At 37.5% G+C, this 22,486-nt stretch overlaps 1 protein-coding gene across 2 annotated transcripts in view; it reads left to right on the forward strand.

The window, feature by feature from the left end:
• ATP11B (ATPase phospholipid transporting 11B (putative)) overlaps nucleotides 1-22,486 on the forward strand; it is a 95,593-nt gene that overhangs the window by 31,446 nt on the left and 41,661 nt on the right. For both annotated transcript variants that reach the window (XM_032225031.1, XM_032225030.1), the window contains exons 4-15: nucleotides 3,524-3,604; nucleotides 6,084-6,191; nucleotides 6,831-6,959; nucleotides 8,163-8,266; nucleotides 9,359-9,406; nucleotides 11,228-11,292; nucleotides 12,554-12,635; nucleotides 14,254-14,404; nucleotides 15,890-16,087; nucleotides 17,133-17,291; nucleotides 19,612-19,787; nucleotides 21,491-21,559. In XM_032225031.1, the coding sequence (XP_032080922.1) occupies nucleotides 3,524-3,604; nucleotides 6,084-6,191; nucleotides 6,831-6,959; nucleotides 8,163-8,266; nucleotides 9,359-9,406; nucleotides 11,228-11,292; nucleotides 12,554-12,635; nucleotides 14,254-14,404; nucleotides 15,890-16,087; nucleotides 17,133-17,291; nucleotides 19,612-19,787; nucleotides 21,491-21,559 (1,370 nt within the window). The remainder of the gene's footprint in view (nucleotides 1-3,523; nucleotides 3,605-6,083; nucleotides 6,192-6,830; nucleotides 6,960-8,162; nucleotides 8,267-9,358; nucleotides 9,407-11,227; nucleotides 11,293-12,553; nucleotides 12,636-14,253; nucleotides 14,405-15,889; nucleotides 16,088-17,132; nucleotides 17,292-19,611; nucleotides 19,788-21,490; nucleotides 21,560-22,486) is intronic.

Consider the following 22,486-nt stretch of genomic DNA (forward strand, 5'->3'; position numbering starts at 1 on the left):
TTGTGCTATTGAGATTATATTGATTTTTGCTGTTGTCCATCACAAGATGGTAGCAGATATTTAAAATATTGTAATTATATATTTATGTATATGTATGTGCATACACACACACACACACACACACACGAGATCACTAAGAGTCCACAATACCTTAATGACACATAATCAATCAATACATTGTAACAGCAGGTGGGACACATAGAGTTGACCCATGGACTTGATTGTTGTCCAAAGCTAACAGGATGGAAAAGAGATTTATTTATACCCTGTCGAAAGAACAGGCTCTCAAAAAATCCCCCTAGAAATATGAAATTATGAACTTCATGAGGAAATCTATCTTAAATCTCTCTGCATATGACAAGATTGCAGTTCTCAACTTCTAAATGTGGTGCAAAACCTTGTTCTGAGGAATGGACTGAACAATGTATTCTTCAGATGTGTTTTCTGTATGCTGTATATCCTGTGTACTTATTACACCAACCACTGTAGTATTTAATTCCATTTATGTATTACATTTTATATCTTTTGCAAATGCTGCCTCAGGCCTAAATTGCAATGAAATCCATGTTGTGGCTGTTGCAATAAAACTGTTAAAAATCACCTGACTGTCACCTACTGCATGCTTTTTTCCCCTTTCATTATTCAATGTTCCCGTACATACGATAATGAAATCAGAAAATAGATGTTACTCATTTTTGCTTAGTCTTTCTTCTCTATTTACACTTACGTATTTCACAAGTTGTGATAAAAACCTCAATGGAAAGGATTCTAAATTTAGCAGAAAAAAGTTCTACGGTTTTAAGCAGTGTTTAAATGTTAACTGTTAAGTACCAAGCTCAATTAATCAGTAAGGCTTGTATATATTTTAGCTTGTTTTTTTTTCTTCTTTACATCCAGCTTCATCACTATTTTGGCTGAACTCTTTACATTTCCGCTCTGAAATAAATTCAGAAAAGCAGTTTCATTTGCAACATTTACTATGTGAATAAAAGAAGTATCAATAGTGATATAATGGTCATATGAGACATTTATCCATGAAATGGTTTAGAATTTCTATATTTCACTATACCTCTCTTTCAATGAAATCAGAGTGGAATTATTTGTACTATTGTTTTTAGAATAGAAGCATTTCTCAAATATTTAAGAAACAAAGAACAACCTACTAATAGCTGTGCAGCCTTTATAGTCAATATTTCATAAATCACCCAACTTTCAAAGGATAATTAATAGGTTACCTTATTCAGAAATGAAGATCTGTTGCCCTTTAACAACTTCAAGTACTCCTCTTTGCTTCCAACACAATTTGCTATGCTTTCTATCATAATTCCTCTTTCTGTTGACAAATAGCGTTTCTTTAATGTGTCACCTGTATACATATTCTGTGGATTATCTTATACAATTCACAGCATTGATTGATTATGTGCCATTAGGTCAATGCCCTTTCTCAGCAGTCACATGGACAAATGTTCTCCATGACAAACTATCCCTAACCTGGTATTTTAGGTCTTCCAACAGAGCACCTCTTGCCACTGTAACTGAGTCCATCCACTTCGGTATTCTTCTTCCTCTCTTCTACCTTTTCCAGCATTATAGTCTTCTTCACAATACTTGTTCAGAGTATGATCATTTGAGCCTGTGGTGTCTTGAGTGAGAACTCTGGGTTGATTTATTTGATGATCGATTTGCTTCCTTGGTTATTACAAGCTACTCTCAAAATATTTTTCCAACATCGGTGTTCAAACTTACACTTCCATAGAATGTTACAGGAAATTACATTGCCTACAGAATTTTGATTTTTTTTCTATCACAATTCTGCCACATCTCAGCACCTTAAGATTGCTCATGCTTGAAATACAATGCTTGCATCCCCTTCAAAATCCCTATCCTGTTTATACTGAGAAGGAAAACCTCATCACTTCTGAGATTTCAAAGGTCCCTCAAGACCTGATTATGTCAGCAGCCCTTGGGACCCCAAGGAACGGGTGAACTCATGAGGTGGCTCTGTTCTTATTGACATCCCTCTATTATTTTCTTTTTCTGTTTTAGTTTTCTTTTTAAGGTTTTTTTTTTAAATAATTTTTAAATTAGTATAATGTTTTGAGATAATGACTGTTTTATACATCTATTGTTATTGCTGTTGTATAATTTTAAATTGTTGTTTGTTTTATTTATTTTATTTTTTTTGTATCCCTTCCCTTTTTTTATTGTGAGCCGCCCTGAGTCCCTCGGGAATAGGGCGGCATACAAACCCAATAAAATCCAAATCCAAATACTCTTATTGGACTGTTGTATATCACTCAGAATCATTTTCTGTAAGATAGACTGCCATATAAATTTGATTGATTGACTGATTGGTGATACTGGCCTTTAGAGCTGCTGCCTAATAGAATACGTTACACACACACACACACACACACACACACACACACACACCCTTAGGATTGGTCCATATGCAAGAGATCTGTGTTTTGTCACAGTGCACACAATCTTCTTCCATTTCTACTTTGAGTGGAATGCTGTGTTCACACTGTGTGTTTAACCAAGATCTTGCAGCTGAACTTCTACCACATGCTATCTTGCAACAATTCTTAGCACAGTCTGTATTTTTCATTATTGACAACACATTGGTGTGGTTGCCAACAAGAATCTTTTAATTTGGCAGGTATATATACAAGGGAAATTTTTGCCAAGTTCATTTTCAGTTTTAGGCCATTTTAAAATCGGTGAGAATCTGGCTGCTTTCCAAATGCCATTAAAGTCCTTTATAGGTAGTCCTTGACTTATGACTGGTTTCTTAGCAACCGTTGAAGTTATAACCAGCCCCCCAAAAAGGTACTTATGACCAATTTCAAAGTTCCATTTGACGCACGCACGCACACACACACACACAGAGATGTCATGTGACTGCATTTTGGGTACCAGGCAACCAGCCCCCATTTAGGACGGTTTGCAGTGTCACATGCTCGTGATTTATATTTATTGCCAGATTATCCAATTTCCAGCTAAGATGGGTTCACTTAACTGTTTAAAAAATGATAACATTGGGCACAGTCGGGTGGTGATGACCCACTTAAACGAACGGCATGACTTACAGCCATAATTCTGAGGTCAGGTATGATCATAAGTTAAGGACTCCCTCTGTGCAATCAGCAACAGGCTTCGTCACATCACAAGGCAGCCCGTACACATTCTGGTTACTGAACCTCACAAGGATCTCCCAGCAGGAAAAAGCAGCTTGAGTACCGAAAATAAATGGTTAATGCTGTACTCTGTTACAACATACAGTATAAATAAATAACATCAAAAGTCTATCCACTAACATCTGATTGGCTTTGGTAATTTTTGGAAGCTACAAACCATTTCCAAAGAGTAATAAAATATTGTAGTATATACTGTGTGCAGTGTTACAGTAGCAACCACAAACCACTATTTACAGTTTTCTGAATATAACATACAAATGCAAACATAGACTTTCCAAAATTTGACTCGTATGCATATTCTTTCTGTCTGTTTTCTCTTCCAGCTTATGATAGATACTCCTACTAGTCCAATTACTAGTGGATTGCCATTGTTTTTTGTTATAACTGTGACAGCCATAAAGCAGGTAAGAAAATGTGCCCTTTTATTTTTGTTGCTTAGCACAGACATATACATTATGTTCGATACAGAACTGCAATTAAAAGTGGGCCATCAGTGTTAGTTGACAATCTGCTAATGTGTTTAGCGATATCAGCACATATCAGAAGCCAAGCCAACGAAGGCAAGGCATGGTTCCAAAACACTAAGTACTAAAACACTAAAAGGGACCTTAATTTGAGAATGTGTTTTTAGTGGGATCTTTTTGTACAGAACAATGTCTGATGCTACCGTTCTGCATTTTAAACATGAATAGTTATACATTAATGAAGAATCATATGGATTTTGGGTGGATCTTTTCACCTTTTTGGTCCAACTGTGTTATGAAGAAAGTAACTATATTGAATTCTACAGTATAGTGCAATATTAATGCAATATCAGCGGTTTTAATTCAATAGTATAGAATGTGAAGGATTGAGTTTGAGTTTATTGGTCTTGAGTTGAGGATGTCTGTTTTTGTTTTATTTTTATTGTTTTCTTATGTATATTGTACACTGAAGATGGCATTTAATTTCATTGTACGAGGTGCAATGACAATAAAGTAAAGTAACTTGAATTATTTTATCCCTAAAGATACCTTGTACCTTAAATCATTGCTATTCCATTTTCCTTGCATTGAAATGTAACGGTATTCTGGAAGGGTTTGAGCATCAATTGAAATAAGAAAATACATTTTGCTGTTAGGAGACAAAACACAAAACATGTTTTTGCCTGGGATTGCTTTTATATGTTTTCATGATCCAGTAAAGCCTTCCGTGGATAATAATGACACATAATAGTTGTGGAGGTTGGTATCTCAGTTTGTATTATGAATACCATTTTTTCTGCTATCTCAAAGGAATGAGATCTTGCAAAGGAGTCGTCTAAAAATTGATTTACATAATGAGAGATGCTGCAATTGTTTCTAGAGATTCCTCACAGTATTTGGGCTCCTGGAAGTTGATGGGTCCTGATTTTCTCACAGTGCTTCCATAATACCTGTGGATAGAACATATTTATTCACTTATTTATTTAAAGAACATTTCAACAATTCAAAACTAATCTGCATAATACACTGAAGCAGCACAGGCCGGCTCTTACTTATTATATAACCTTCACTGTCTGCTTTAAATGAAATTATCTTTATCCAGCATTCAGTTTTACCTCTCATTCTTTATAGCTGATGAAATTCTGTTTTGTTACTTTTGTCAGTACTGTGTCCTATATAAACATAACATTCTACAAACATGACCTTGGGAGGGACCGATAAGTAGAGGAAAATGCTAAATCCAGTCTAAACATCTGGCTGACCAACCATAATTTATATGTTGAGTGGCAGACATCTGTTCGAATTCTAAAGGCTCGGAGCCCTTTAGTTCTTCATTTTCTATTACTTAGCCTGCTAGCAAGAACTGGTGGGACCACAAAATAGACAAAGTAATTGAAAATGAAGAAGCCAAAGTGCTCTGTGACATAAGGATTCAAGCATCTGCCACACAATGCCCCAGACTTAACAACTGTTGATGAGAAAGATAAAAAAAAACTCTGGTGAGTTAACGTTACAAAGCCTGAAGGCAGCAGAATAGAAGAGAAAGATCTGGAGAAAAATCATAAAATATAAAAATATGTGAACAGAAACCATGGCAAAAGAAAGCAAAGGTAGTACCAATGTAATATGTGCCCTGGGTACAATTTCAAAGTATCTGGACCATCGCTTGAATACCATCAACACTGACAAAAATCACTATCAGTCAATTGCAAAAAGCAACTTTACATGGAACAGCTTATATCCTGTAACAGTACCTTTTCACATCATCAAACATCATCTGCCTGCCTCATTGGGAAAGACTTAATAGGTGAACAAAAATGTCATATTCAGTCTAAATATCTGGCTGACTATGCAATCAATCAATCATACATTTAATAAATGTATATGCCTCCCAACTCTCAACTGAGTAGGAACAATCATGCAATTGCATTTTTTCCCTCATTTCTCATGACTTTTCTTGAGGTATGCATGCAAGTTTTCTCAGGCAACCTTTATCTATTTTGGAAACCTCTCTGTAACATAACTCCGATCAGACAGAACAATTGCCTTTAGCACACTTGCTTAAATTTATCACTCTTACTATACATGTCTATACAAAATAGACATATAGGTTGTCGTTTCCCTCATTTAAAGTAGCACGAATATCATGTTAGAAGCCGACTGTCTGGCTTGGCTCCATCTCCCCCAACCTGATCCCTTCCAAATTTTTGGAGCTGACAAAAGTTGTAGTTTCAATCAGTATGGCCCATTAAGGAACATTGAGTCTTTAGTCCAGAGTTTTTCAAGGGCAAGCGGTTGGGGAAAATGAACCATATAGATTCCATTTTTTTTTCAGCCCTAGTTTGATCCTCTGATAAAATTTGAGATAGCAGCCAAGCAGCAGGCAAGATATATTAGTGACTTCCTTTGATCTTTTCAGGGTTATGAAGATTGGCTACGACACAAAGCAGACAATGAAGTGAATGGAGCTCCAGTGTATGTTGTTCGTAGTGGTGGCCTTGTAAAAACAAGATCAAAGAACATTCGGGTATGTGCCTTGCATAAAACGAGGGTCTGCCTTCTGTAATTGTGGGTTTGAAACAAAACAGTTATGGCTTTGTATTCAGTTTTAGGAAAATTTAATTAGACTGAATAACACCGTGATGCCAAACCTATGGTACATATGCCACAAGTGGCACACAGAGCCTTCCCTGTGGGCACACCAGCTGTCACTCCAGCCCAGCGCAGCTCCACCGCGCATGCAGCTCCCGGCAGCCAACTGGTTTTCGGGTCTCTGCTATGCATCCGTGGGGGTGGGACGCATGTGGGGGCCACGTGTGTGCATGCACGTGGGGTGGGGCACATGTGCGGGGGCACTTGCATTGCATTTTGGGGCTTTGCACACATTGTGTGCATGTGCATGCTTCCCCGTTTTGGGCCTGGAAGACCTTCTGCACCAACCTGAAAGACAAAAATGGGCAGAGGGGGTGCATGTGCAAGGGACCACATGCATGGGGGCTGGCCACATGTGCATGTGGCACGCACATTGTATTTTGGGGTTGCGCACGTGCGCTTTGGGCACTGGGCACCAAAAAGGTTAGCCATCACTTTAATAACGTTTCGTTGGACTATTTTAATCCAGTAATTTTGCAAATCAGTTTTTCCATGCTTCCTCCTGTCTCCCCAGGTAGGAGATATTGTGAGAGTAGCCAAAGATGAAACTTTCCCTGCTGATCTCGTACTTCTCTCCTCTGATAGAGAACATGGCTGTTGCTATGTTACAACTGCAAGTTTGGATGGAGAAACTAATCTTAAGGTCTGCGTCCATACTGTTAAAATTGATTCATTTTTTTTACTTTTTGAAATTGTGGCTGGGGTATTTTGATATGTTTATGTAAAAAAGAGTGTTACATTTTGTTTTAATTTTGTTGGGTTCATATCAAAGCTTTTGGGGGGGGGGGTTAATAGCCAAAGGCCATGTTGTTATGGCTGTATTCATTTTTATGAATTTAAGGAAAAATATTAGCGTGAGTTTCTTAGGCACAGTTAATATGATTAATTGGAATGTGCTGTGTAGCTCTGATTATAAAGAAGTGAGTAGCAAATGTAAACAAAAAGGATACAAATTTGCTAGAAAGCTCTTTAAGGACAAATACTTTCTGTTTTCTATCTTATTTTCCTCTAGATTGCCCAATTTTTGTCTTATTTTGTCGGCTGCTATAATAAGACAGTAATGTGTACAAAATGTTTCAAATTTAAAATATTTGAGCTTGAAATACCTGTTTCTATTTAAGTAAAATGTTAAGTTCAACATAGGACGTTATAGTTTAAGATATTTTGAATCTGAAAGGTTTTTATACCAGTCCAAAATAGCCAGCAGTAGGAGCTTTCTTTTTTCCTTTTCTGCTAAAGCCATTCATGCTTCCTTTCTTTATTTGTCTTGGCATTTAATGCTCATTAATTCTTTCTAGGTGACCAAATCCCCACCTCAATATATTTTTTTCTCATTGGTTATTTACTTTCACCTATTTATTTCTTGTATCAGACCATATACTACCCACAATCTTTTTTTACTCGCATTTGTATATCTTAATATTTCTCCTAACGATTTCCCCCCTTTTAATAAACATTCTACAAGCGCCATCCAATTTATGATCTGAGGTTTTCCCCCCTACTATTTGTCAAGTGCTGATCATCATGTGAAAGGAGTCTTACATTCCTTAGGATGAACAAAGAACCCTCGCACATCATTTTGTCAGGATTGAAATTTATGAACACCACACCAGATGGAAGAAATGTATCATTTTCCTATTGACAGATGATCAGTTTACCAAATTGTGGCTTGTTTTTACTCAACATTTTCTATAATACTGACAACTTACTGGCAAATTAGGAATACAGTTTTAAGAGCTCACAAGGGATTTGGGGGCCTTTGAGGTTTTGGGCCTTGGGGATCTGTGGAATACATTAACCAAGAGTTGTCAAATCATTGCTTTTTTTGCCTTTTTTTTTTTTTTAGACACACATTGCAGTCCCAGAAACTGCTGTGTTGCAGTCAGTTGCCAATCTCGACAAACTTGTAGCTGTTATTGAATGCCAGCAACCAGAAGCAGATCTTTACAGGTTTCTGTTTTTTATTACTGTCCTTTTTTAAAAAAAGAATTTGGAAAAAGAAGTGATGGCTATTAAAAATTAGGCCGAAACTGCTCTTGGAAATTCTTGTGATGGAGTCATGAACTTAAATACCTTATGTGCCTTAGAGAAAACAAGGGCATGACTTACTGGGAATGCTCTATTAATTTCATTTGGGAGCTTCCCTGAGTTTGGAAATTCTCCCAATGTTAAAGCATTCAGTCCCCACTTCCTAGTTAAAAAAAACAGGATGAAGCATTTGATTCTCTGTCATCCTAACACTGAGAGTTCAGCCAACAGCTCTTCAAGACAATGCAGATTTGCTATAGAAAGCTGTAACAGGTAGTCTTCGACTTACAACCTTTCACTTTGTGACCGTTCGAAGATACAATGACACTGAAAAAAGTGACTTAGGTCCATATTTCAAACTTACAATCATTGCAGCATCCTCACAATTACGTGATCAAAATTTGGATGCCCAGATTTATGACAGTTGACGCGTCCCAGGATCATGTTGATCACCTTTTGCGATCCTTTGACAAGCCAATTCAATGGGGAAGCCAGTTTCACTTAACAACTGTGTTACTAATTTAACAGCTGCAATGATTTGCTTAACACTAGCAAAAAAGGTCACAAAATCAGGCAGAATTCACTTAACAATTGTCTTGCTTAGCAACAGAAACTTTGGGTACAATCGAGAGACTACCTGTATTATTTTATATTTTATATCTAAACATAAGGAAAGGTCCTATGTTAAATTGTTGTATTGAAATGGAAGAAAGTTAAAAGAATGTGGCTTTGAATTTAGCTAACCAGGAAGCCTCCACCTGTGGTTTGTTTAGCACTTATGTCTGAACTGGGATTTCTGATTATTGCTTCCTGGTTTGTTCTTGGCTTCAGATTCCTGGCTTTGTTGATCATGGCATGCCAGGAATTGGGCTTACCATTACATGCAAACCAGGTCAGTTTCTTTAACTCATCTCCTACGCTGTTAATGGTCAGGATTTAATAGCATTTTGAAAAATTAATGTGTCCTTGCATTTATTTATTTTTGAATCCTAACACATTCAAATTGTTTTGTAGATTTGTTGGGCGTATAACCATAAGTCATCAAATTGAGGAAATAGTACGGTAAGCCAAATGCCTTTACTTTTGGTGAATGTGATTTGTGATCAATTCTATATCCAGGCAATCCAATGAATGAAATAAAATAAAATGCATTTGTAAGCATCAGGCACAGGGAAGATTAAGCACACTGACCAGATGTTCCTACACTACTTTTGTGATCCTTCTGCTTCCTTGTGTTTTTGTTGCCCTGTTCTGTTAATCTAGGTTGTTGGGTTTTTTGCTAGAATGCTTTTAAAGAACTACTTCTGCCTAAATAATAAGTTGTAGTGGAAATATCTTAAACTGTGAGGAGTACAAGCTATTGCAAGCTATTGTAATTTATGGTTACAAGCTATTATTCCTTCCTGGTTTGGGTGATGCTGTGAACTGCCAGTTACTAGTTTGACCAATTTGGACTAATTCATACAGCAAGTTGTTGTTGTTGTTGTTATATCAAAATAACAGTAAAAACTAGTTTTCTTTATAATAGTACATTCTGGATTGGTATAGACCAGTCCAGGCTTATGTACCTGTTACACGTGATATTTCTTCTAATAATTACATAAACATTTTAAGCCACAATAGATGAATGGTGCCCAACAGGTTTGTCTTAAAATTGAACATTCGGTCAGCATGGCAGACAATTTTATTTGATTCAGGGTCTTTTCTCATTGACCCTCGTGACCCTTTGTAAACATCTCTATAAATACCATAAGAATTAATCTGGTCAGAGGGTTCTAGTCGTTGTAGAAAACCTTAAGGGAAATAGGTGGAGTTGAAATTATCACAGAGAACAACAAAGCAGTTCATAAATCAAGTATCTTCTCTGTAAAGGGGAATTCAAGTATCGCTTGCTTGTGGGATGAGGGAGTTGTACTTACGTGGCATATTCAGATGAATCCAGAACTCCTTGGAGAAGGAGTTGTGGTGAAAAACAGCCAAGCAAGCAGTAGCTAAGCAACATGAATAACAATATCAAATGTCCTGAAACACTAAAGGGATTTTTGAACTACGTGTAAAATGTTTAACTTTGATTGTTGTTGTTTAGTTTCATTCTTAAATAGCACAACAGAATTTTTTTTTTTTTTAAAGAAACCTTGGCAGCCTTACTGGACTGAAAAAAAGGACTTGTATAGCATCTGTTGTGTCTTATGACCTGGTGATGCCTCCATGAAGTTCACAAATAGAATGAGATGGTCATTACATGACACACTGTTCACGGTGTCTCTAGACCAGTGTTTTTCAACCACTGTGCCGCGGCACACTAGTGTGCCGTGACATAGTGTAAGGTGTGCCGTGGGAAAAACACCTGCCTATAGTCAATATAGGCACAGAGTTAAATTTTTTTAACATTTTCTAATGGTGGTGTGCCTCGTGATTTTTTTCATGAAAAAAGTGTGCCTTTGCACAAAAAAGGTTGAAAAACATTGCTCTAGACTATACATGTAGATTAATTAAGTGTCATTGACACCATTCTACGAATTTATTTCTTCCTTTTTAGGAAGTTGCCTACTGATAGGCCCAATAAAATTGCTACATTCTAGGGAATTGAGGGGTAGAGCAGAGCTGGGGAACTATGGCTCCTTTATGACTTGTGGACTCCCAATTCCCAGCATTCCTTAGCCAGCATGGCTGTTTCAAACTGCCCTGCTCAGTGTGTGTGTGTGTGCGCGCGCGCCTTCAAGTCAGTTTTTGATGCCTGATGATTTGCCTGGACTAGTCCCTGCAGTTTTCTTGGCCAGACTTTCAGAAGCGGTTTGCCATTGCCTTCTTCCCAGGGCTGAGAAACAGGGACTGGCTCACTTTAACCAACAATGTGAACAAACAATGATCTTCCTTTTGCAGACCACTGGGACCCGAAAGTCTTCTACTTCGTGGAGCAAGGTTGAAAAACACTAAAGAAATTTTTGGTATGTGACATACAGGTTTCACTAACTTGGTGTTAATATTTCTTGAATGGATGAAATTGCATAGCATCCTTTTAGAGTTAGCTATCCCTGCCATATCATCCAAGTTAGGATATTTTTCCTAATTAAGTGGAAGAGTGTCATGTTGATTGTAATAACTTTCACCTAGAAATACAGTTAGTCTTCAACTTGCAACAGTATCCATTCAAAATTACAACAGCATTGAAAAAAGTGACTTATGACCGTTTTAACACTTACGATCATTGAAGCATCGCCATCATCACATGATCAAAATTTAAACACTTGGCAACTGACTCATATTTATGACGGTTGCAGTGACCCAGGGTCACATGATCCCCTATTGCGACCTTTTGACAAGCTGTCAATGGGGAAGCCAGACTCACTTAACAACTGCAATGATTCACTTAACAAATGTGGCAAGAAAAGTTGTAAAATGAGGTAAAACTCACTTAACAAATATCTCAGCAACATAAAATGTGGGCTCAGTTGTGGTCATAAGTGATAGACTAGCTGTAGTTGATTCTGGTGCAACCAGAAAAACCTGATTCTATGTCCTTCATTCACCATTTTAACTCCTATTGGTGCTTTCAATCCCAGACCACTTAAGCTTTCTGCTGTAAAAAAATTTATCTGTTGCCTCCAAGTCCACTTTATTTGGTTCGTTCCAGTTTTAAAATCTGAAAATAAAACCTCATCTATGTATATAAAAATGGCTGTCTGTGTGTATGTTCCAGCATAACTCTGGAATGCCAATTTCAACTAAACCTGATACACAGATGACTTAATTTCTGGAAAAAAATACTGTGGGGATAAGACACCCCTAACACCCCTTGGGGTGTCTGTTCTGTTAAGATACAACCTGTTGTGCCTTCAAATGGCTTCTACTGTACAGCATAGTGCAGTTGCCATGGTAATGGCGTAACAGTATTCTACAAGGGGGCTCCCTCTGGTAAGGGGGAAAATCCAACATTAGAAATTACGTTTGGTCTGGACATTTTGCCCCTATAAATAAATGCCCGGGCAACGCCAGGCTATCAACTAGTCACTTTAAAAAATCACAGCATGAATTTTTTAAAAGAACTGTCACTGCAATCATAGAGTGGATTTGGAAACCCAACAGTGACCAGCCAGAAATTGAAGGAAGCCATCTGTGTCTGGCTCCTCGAAAGAAAGGGAAGTGAACAAGCCTCAGGTATTAACACAGTCTTGCTGCCATGCTGAATGTTCTTTTACTTTTTTATAGGTGTTGCTGTGTATACAGGAATGGAGTCAAAGATGGCATTGAATTATAAGAGCAAATCACAGAAACGATCAGCAGTAGAGAAGTACGTGGTTGGCAGTATTTTGGTCCATTAAAGATTAATGTATTAACTAAAACTGTAAAACGAGTAATTCAGAGTAAGGGTAGCATAGGATACAAGGGAACAGTTCAGATATTTATTATGGTCATAGACTAGCAGGGTGGAATACAAACAATAATTTTAAAAGCTAAACTAAACAATACAAAATATACTGTTAAAAACAAAGGAATATGTTTTAAAAAAATTTTTGAACATCTCTGTGCTTGAACCATTTGCTAAGTATTTATTATCAGGCTAATAAAGGTTCACATGTTCTAGTTTAGCAAAATTAATATTTGCTTTTGGAATATTCAAACATATTGAATGTGGACTTTGTTCTTCAAGATAACTTGGAAATAAATCAGCAGGTGATATGGGATGTAGTCAAATTAAACCCCCTTCTGATAGAGTTTTTTGAGAAATAATTTGATAGGCTATCAGCATGTGACAAAGCAGATCCCTGGTGATACTCAATCCATTCTGCATATCGGTTTGCCCTTGAATGTTTTATTTTGCTTCACTTCTTCTTATTTTTTAGTTTTAATTGTTTTATTAGCATAATATATAAAAATTCCATTTCAATCGAGCAGTGTGTTGTCTGGGTACAATTATTTTTAGGCAATCATAATCAGAGTGTTTACAATAACATGTATCACAATAAAGTTAATACTGTAGTGACAATAATATTTTGTTTGTCCATTTTAACAAATTACCATTTTACCGGTAACATTTATCCTTTTTATGTCCATTTCTTTCTAACTCCTGTTGTTATTGTCTAGCCATCCATGTCTTAGTTTCTTCTTTATCTTTGATAGTAAGTGTTAGTCTATCCATTTTTGCACATTCTAATATTTTCTTAATTATATCCGTTGGAATCTCATCACACTACTTTGCTTCACTTCTAATGAAGTGGTAATTTGAGCTCAGTGGAAAAGGGATGAGACAGATATATAGCAAATAAGAACCCTGTTCCGGGTTAAACTTTTTTGTTCACAAACAGTAACTACTTTTGGAAGAAACATAACTGGTTTGGTAGTCCTTAAATGACAAAAAGATAATCCTTGACTTACGACCAAGCGTTCAGCATGTTTCAAAGTTACAACATACCCCAAAGTACCTTTTCCCCAAATCTTGTCCTACCATTTCTTGAAACAAGAAACTTCTCGTGATTTTCCATCTTCTGCCTTTAATAGAGAAGAACTTTTTTTTCTTCTGTTTGCAACCATGGGATTAGACAGAAAAAGCAGAACTGGTGGTTTTCAAGAAAAGATGGGACAACCATCGGTCCAGGATAGTAGGAGGACTCCTACACCAGGAAGTGGTTTGAACTAGATCACCTCTAATGTCATCTCCAGCCATATGATTGTACAAAACATTTCCTTTTTGGATCTCTACCCTCCCCTATACGCTAAGTTCAAATTGGCTGAATAAAACCCAAAGATTTTAGAATTATTGTTGCTGTAGTTTTTTGAAGTAATGTGCAAATATCTTTGAATTGTCCAGAGCTCCCTTTGTCTTCAATGCTCATCTATTTTCCCCCCATAGGACAATTTTAATTCAGTGTCATTTAGGTATTAAATTGTCTCTCACTTTTGCCCTCCAGGTCTATGAATTCTTTTTTGATTATCTACCTAATAATCCTCCTTTGTGAAGCTGTCATAAGTACAATACTGAAGTATGCCTGGCAGTCTGAAGAGAAGTGGAATGAACCTTGGTATAACCAACAAACTGATCGTGAAAGAAACAGCAGTAAGGTAAAATGTAAATGATATGCTTGATTTAGGTGTTTTCCCTCATTTTGATAGCATAATGTGAAAGTTTCAATTTGAGTAATAAAAATAACTAAAGGGAAACAAGAATTAGCTTTTAATTATTGATATATGTGACTAACTCATCTACTTAAAGGGATGTTGTTTAAAAAAACCTCATCCTTAGAAGTTGTTTCTTACGTTCTCGTGCCAATCAAGAAGAAGAAATAAAACTTCTATGCAAAGAAAACCCATCTTTATATATTAACTGGCAGTATAGGAGAAAGTATATTTCTTCACATGTCACATTAGGTCAAACTGAGGTTAGATTTAGTATGTTATTTGAATCCAGGCTCGGACTGAAACTACAATGAAGGCCTCCGTTTCTTCCTTCAGCTATAACACCATTTGCCAATGGAATGAGTGGTTTTTATATACAGGTAGTCCTCGACTTACGGCCACATTGACCCCAAAAGTTGTGTTGCTAAGTGAGACATTTAACAAGTGAGTTTGCCTCATTTTATGACCTTCCTTGTCACACTTGTTAAGTGTCACTGCACTTGTTCAGTTAGTTACATGGTTGTTAAGTGAATCTGACTTCCCCATTGACTTTGCTTGTCAGAACATTATAAAAGGTGATCAAATGACCCCAGGACACTGCAACCATCAGTTGCCAAGTGTCTGAATTTTGATTACTTGATCATGGGGATATTGCTATGGTCATAAGTGTGAAAAACAGTCTTTTTTCAGGGCCATTATAACTTTGAAAGGTCACTAAATGAACCATTGTAAATCAAGGACTACCTGTGGTAATTTGAGCTCAGTGGAAAAGGGATGAGACAGAAATATAGCAAATAAGAATCTTGTTAAACTTATTTGATCACAAACAATAAAGTAACTACTTTTGGAAGAAACATAACTTTGGTTTGGTAGACCTTAGATGACAAAAAGATAGTCCTTGACTTACGACCAAGCGTTAATCATGTTCCAAAGTTACAACATACCCCAAAGTACATACGATCTGGATTTGAAATGTTGGTAGCCATCTCTTCCCCCATAATCACATGATTGCATTTTGGGTATTGGGCAAACCAGCCCACATTTATGACAGTTTGTAGTATCCCAAAGATACATGATTGTGATTTACAGTCTTTGCCATAACCAGCGTTTACTTCCAGTTTAACAACTGTGGCATTTGCGTAATGACTTGATTTGTTTAACAACCATTGTGACTTAATTGCCACCAAAAGTCATAAATCCGGTCAGTCACAGGATGACCTACTTAATGACCAGCACAACAATTTTTGGCTCAATTATATTTGTAAATCAAGGACTACCTGTGGTTAGGCTATTACAAACTATGCCCTCACTATATCAATATCAGTGTTCTACATCATTGTATTTTGGTGGTATCTGCTATAATCTTGTTCTCAAATGCTTTCTGTCTTATTTTTTTTAAGTTTAATAATACTGTTTCCTTTCTTCTTTTAGATCTTGAGGTTCATTTCAGATTTTCTTGCTTTCCTGGTACTTTACAACTTCATTATACCCATTTCACTTTATGTGACTGTGGAGATGCAGAAATTTCTTGGGTCTTTTTTTATTGTTTGGGACCTTGATCTCTATCATGAAGAAACAAATGAAAAAGCTCAAGTAAATACATCAGACCTGAATGAAGAACTGGGACAGGTATAAAATAATTCAAAGTAGTTTTTGAAACAAGAGGAACTAGATTTGATTTAATTAATTAAAAGTGATTAAATTCATACTTGTTCTTTTACACAGTTAATATTCCCAATGTATTTTATTTTATTTTATTTTTATTTTTATCACAAGAGACCATCCAGACAGAAATCCAATATTTTTACTGTTGCCTTTGTTACATTTGTGTTGTATTTGTGCTGATAAATAAATAAAGGGAGACTAGTATAGATCTATTTCAAGCTATTTAGCTCTCATCAGCTAACCATACCCTTACTGGGATTCGAACCTGTAGCATATATATATATGTAGCCCAGGTTCGAATCCCAGTAAGGGTATGGTTAGCTGATGAGAGCTAAATAGCTTGAAATATAGATAGATAGATAGATAGATAGATAGATAGATAGATAGATAGATAGATAGATAGATAGATAGACAGACAGACCACATTCAGAGATTTTAAATGAGCTTTGCTGCCCTGGAGGGTACATTGTGTAATTATTAGAAACGATCATTTAATACTTATTTTCCATGTATATATAAATAAACTCATTACACCTATTTCAGATGAGCACCATAAATGTGCACAAGTCTGAACTGAGTGCAGCATCCAGAATGTGCAGACTGTATGAATGTCCCACTAGTGCAGGGGTGTCAAACTCGATTACATTGAGGGCTGCATCAGGGTTGTGTTTGACCTTGGGGAGCCTGCAGTGGCCATGGCCAGCTTGACCTCACTCATGTCAGGGGTCCCTGTGGTAGCTCAAACCTGCCAGTGAAAATGGGCTCCCGAGCTCTGTTTTCAGCTGCAGCAGCCTGCAACCCTCTGCCACCATTTTTGCTGGCAGAGTACCACGGGCCATCCTTCGTTGTTTCCAGGGCACCCCCACGGGCCAGATCCAAGCACCCCATTTGCTGAACCCAGCCCTCGGGCTTTGAGTTTGACACCCCTGCACTAGTGGGTATGAAGGAGATTTGCTGCCTTTTTAAAATTAAATTTCTTTCACTGACGTAACTTCTCAACTTACTGTAGGTGGAGTATGTATTTACAGATAAAACTGGCACACTGACAGAAAATGTGATGCAGTTTCGGGAATGTTCCATTAATGGTCTCAAATACCAAGAAATCAATTGCAGATTAGTTCCCGAGGGATTGATAGAAGACTTTCCAGATGGAGTACAGCCCAGTCTTGTAAGTTCTTTCTAAAATTAATTTCTTGAAATTAATTTTGAGCTTCCTATACTCTAAAGTTGAGATCCTTCTTGAAGCTCTTTTTATGAGTGTTTTTCAAAAGTAACTTCTAAAAGTTCCAATGTACAAAATTCCTTTTATTTCTGGCTGCAAGATCTGTTAATATTTAGGTTTCTAAGAAAAATTAGTACATTATCTGCAAAGAGATCAGTTGCATTATGCTCCATTTTTGTGTGTGTTAATGTTCTTATTTTTCCTAATATTCTGTGCTAATTGAGCGAGAGCATCAGTGTTTGGAATCCTATATTTAAAATTGATCCATTGATCCTTATTAGTGCTTCAGTATAATGTATCAATTATCCAAAGGAACTACTTTCAATACCCATCTCCAACATTATTTTTAAAAAATCGGTTTTTATTCTGTCAGATTCAGAATGTAATGGCAGCAGTGCTAATGCAGATTTAGAACAGTTAGTGTAATTCATTACTAATACTCTTCTAACTGAAGCCTCTATATTTCGAGGGAAAGAAATTCAGAATGATCTTGACATAGGAGAACTATTTAATCTTTTGACCAGCAGGTGGGAGAATTATGTACACTGTTTTAAGATGCACAAAATAAAGGCAGGATATGAATTTAATAATTTTTTTAAGAATACAAATTTTATCTTGCCTGGCTGTATCTAATACCTTTTAACGGAATTAAAATTAAACATATTCAAAATTTAAACTTATTACATAAAAACGCCTATGGCTGGGAAGATTATGTGTGATTGGGTACTCTTAATTCTGTCTCTTGGATTATAAAATGAAGAAGAAATAAGTTTGACAAACTAGACTTCATACATATGTAATATCTATATGTACAATAACATGTTCATTATATAAAGCTCATGTTTAGATTCTGCATGAAATAAGACAAAACACCTGGTAGATAGTCTATATACAAATACCATATTTTTCGGAGTATAAGACGTACCTTTTTCCCTCAAAAAAGAGGCTGAAAATCTGGGTGCGTCTTATACACTGAATACAGCATTTTTTGCCTCCTAAAACCCCACCCTCTTCACCAAAATGGCCGTGCATAGCTTGTAGGAGGCTTTCAGAGAGCTCCTGAGGGCTGGGGAGGGCACAAATGAGCATAAAACAGCCCATTTTTTGCTCAGTTTTGCCCCAGCCGCCAGGAGCACTCTATAAGCTTCCTAATGCCCTTTTGTTGGGAAAAAAATGGGGCCGTTTTCGTGAAAAATGGGCCCTTTTTGGGAGATTTGCAGAGTGCAAAAACTTTTTTTTTACATTTGCCTCTTCAAAACCTTGCTGCGTTTTATATTCCAGTGTGTCTTATACTCCAGTGCGTCTTATATTCCGAAAAATACGGTAGTTCTTGACTTATCAGCAAAGTTACAACAGACTCTAAAAAAGGAATTTACAAATTGAATTTGAAGTTTCACCATCCACCTTTCCCTCCTCCCTCATTATCAAATGACCACATTTGGGACATTTAGTAAGCAACCCACATTTATAGCCATTTCCAACATCCCACAGTTTACAATAAGGATGTGGTGGCTCAGTGGCTAAGAAGTTGAGCTTTTCGATCAGAAAGGTCCACAGAGACGCCTTCAGACAGCGCTGGCTTTGAAATTGAGATGAGCAGCAACCCCTAGAGTCGGGAAGCACATATGTTTGAGGGAAATCTTTACCTTTTACAGTTTACAATGTTTTTCCAGAAACTGGCATTTATTTACCAAATTCCCTATAGCGAAGAGTGAGCTCACTTTACAACCGTTACATTTGCTTTACAGATATCACCTTTGCTTAACGACTGTAACACACACACACACACACACACAGGCTTGTAAAATCAGACACAGTAATGTAATGACCTGCTTTATGACCATCACAACTTATGACTGAAGTTGCGGTCTCATTTACCTTTATAAGTTGAGGGCTATCTGTAGACTTTTAATTGTTAATAAAAAAATAACTATTTTAATAAACTTGTAGATAGGACCATTCGTGAAATATGTAAAATCCTTGTCCAGAGATTTCATATAAAACACTGCAAGACCTTGTTCAGTCTTTGGACAGTATTGTGTGTTGTTGTTGTTTTCTCTTAACTAAAAATCAAGAATTGTTTTTTATGCTGTCCAAAGGACTGAACAGTCCTCCAGCTACGATAGGTCAGATGTTCACTATGGAAATACACGGGCTTACATTCTTGTGACTAAACATAATTCGTAGACATCTACTTCATAGGAGAAAGATAAAATTAATAAATCAGATTCATCGCAGTGTTTTTTCTTTAATTTTTTTTTAACAGACACACGAGGAAGAACTCTTCCTGAAAGCTCTTTGTCTCTGTCATACAGTGCAGATTAATAATGACCAAACTGATGGCATTTGTGACAGCCCGTGGCGTAGCAATGGCATACCCTCTGAATTGGAGTACTACGCCTCGTCCCCAGATGAAAAAGCTTTAGTTGAAGCTGCTCGCAGGTAAGGATTGTAAGGCCAGGCTCTGCATGGCCTTATAAATGGAGAAGTCTTTGTCTGGAGTCCAGTTGGGGCAGCAAGCAAGGAGAAGTCCAAGAGCTGTGAGCCTTTCTTTAACTCTTACCAGATGTGCTCTTGTATGACTTTGGGAATAACAGGGAGGAGGGTGTTGTATTGGTGTTTGTAACATGAATGCCATGATTGGTTAGCAAAGTAAAAGCCATAATACCAAACTGATTATCTCTGGGCCTTCTGCTACAGTTACCCTGCCTCACTCTTCCAGTTAATATATTCAGCTGACGAGTCTCAACTGAACTGCAGCCAAAGTATTGCAGAATTGCAGGCTCTTGAGAATCAGACATCACTGTCAGCCAATGAGCTGGGTCTGTCCCTCGGCCACTTTATGAATCGGCATTCTCCATATCCCTCTGACTTGCACCTTCTCCTTTAGATCCACCATGGTCATCCCGGTGTAATCTCTTATAATGTCCAGCCAGCAGATGCTAGGTTGGCCCTTTCTCCTTTTTCCACTGATCACTCCCGGTGTGATTTACTGATTGAGAATCATTGATTGACATGATTGAGAATCAGAAGGGATATAGAAATGTCAAACTGAGAATGCCATTTAGGCCATACAGTCCCTGCTTAGTGTAGAAATTCAAATAAGGGATCCACAGCAGATACCTACACAGTATACATCAACAATTCCTTGAGAGAAAGACCCCCCCCCAAAATTGCGCATACTGTTTTTGTCATGCTTCAGGAGGCTTCTGAGGCCGCCTGAAACCTTGCAAGAAGGCTCCACCTACTATTCTCCAATGCTTCAGAAGGCCTTTAGAAAAATTCTGATACTTTCCAAAACATCACAAGGATGGTGCCTGTAATTTGGAGAACAGAGTGTGTGGCCTCGGGAAGAAGACCTTCCTATGGAAGGCTCGTGATGGCGAACCTATGGCATGCGTGCCACAGGTGTCATACAGCGCCCTCTCTGGGCACACAAGCTGTTGCCCTAGTTTAGCTCCATTGGACATGAGCGTGAGCCTCCCACCAGCCATCTGGTCGTTGGGTCTCTGCTGCCCATGCGCAGGGGTGGGGTGTGCATGGGGCACACTTGTATGTGTGGGGCTGTGCATACACTTTGCATTTTGTAGGTTTGGGCACAAGCGCATGCTTTGGTCATTTGGTCCAGAAAAAGTTAGCCATCACTGGCCTAGGGCCTCCAGTACTTGCCTTGTATAGGGACAGGCCTTAGTGTGCCTTGTCAGTGGCGGGAAGAAGATGGTGAACATAGCTTGCTGCCATAGCAAGATTTGCAGAGCGCAGGGGATTTTGCATTGCAGCACTGGTGCACTCTTGTTCCTTCTCCTAACGTAACTAAATCTATATGGAATACCTTTTAATTCTTGTTCTTCAATCTAACTGCATAGAGATTAGCAAAAATAGATTGGAGTCTAGGTGTCAGTTTTGAAATGTGTTTAATTTTTGATTAAATCCACTGGCTTTAATACAGCTTATTACAGTTAAGTTCAAACATCCTTAAGCAGGAGTCTATTATGAATCCTAAAAGCACATTCATGAAACAATTATTCTTTCTAAAAGTATTTAAAAGCTGTGCATGGATAATGGTTAGCAACGTTACTTTTCTAAGACATTGTTTTTAATTTCCATAAGGCTGTCTCCTTCTTTCACTTTCTTTTGAATTTTAGGGTTGGTGTTGTGTTTACTGGGGCAAATGCAGAAAGCATGGAGCTTAAAAGCTGTGGAAAGCCAGAAAGGTAAAACAACAAAGAACATGTGTTTCCCTTTTTTTTAAAATGTCAAAATTCAGTGGGGTAAGAGTGAAAAACCTATGGTCCTAGAGAGAGCAATAGCACTTAGACTTATATACCACTTCACAGGGCTTTAAAGCCCTGTCTAAGGGGTTTACAGTCAGCATATGGCCACCAAAAATCTGGGTCCTCATTTTACCCACCTCGGAAGGATGGAAGGCTGAATGCAACTCCCATCAAAGTGGATTAACAAGATCCTAATTTCTGAATCTTAACTTATTTTGATCTTTCATCAGAATATTTTATCTCATTCCCCCTGTGTAGAAAAAAAGCAATGTCAAAGGAAATAATAACTAAGGAACTTTTTTTTTTTCAGTAGAGCATTTCTTCAGATCTAGGGATCACCAGTTAGTTAGTTGTTGGGGTTAAGAAAAACACAGTTCCAACTGAAGGAAGCTATTCTAGCCCTTCCTCGAAATATGATCATCATATATATGAGATGTTTTTATTGCTATTATTATTAGATTTATTTCTTCTATAATGCTGTCTTCGAGTATTGCTACATTCACTATCCAGACATTTTTGTCTTTCTTATCGGCAGTGATTAAGTCTGGGTGCTTTGTGGCAGGTGCTTGTCTGTTTGAATTCTAAAGTCCCAGGGTGCTTTAGCTTCTTCACTTCCGATGACTTTCTCTATTTTATGGTCCCACCAGTTTTTGCTTGCAGGCAAAGGATATTTCTTGCAGATCTTCCAATGTGCCATTGTTGCTACTTTGTTGCGCTGTTGTTTGAGATCAGTCTGTGTGATCCTCTTGCAACAGCTGACCCAAGTTGCCCACTGTTTCTTTGGCTTCTTTGCAGAGGCAGGGGACTTCTCAGCTTGCATTTGTTCTTAAGGCTTGGCCTTTATGTTCTGTGCAAAAGGCCTGGCTT

The sequence above is a fragment of the Thamnophis elegans genome, chromosome 10 (genome assembly GCF_009769535.1).
Source record: "Thamnophis elegans isolate rThaEle1 chromosome 10, rThaEle1.pri, whole genome shotgun sequence".
Taxonomy (NCBI): domain Eukaryota; kingdom Metazoa; phylum Chordata; class Lepidosauria; order Squamata; family Colubridae; genus Thamnophis; species Thamnophis elegans.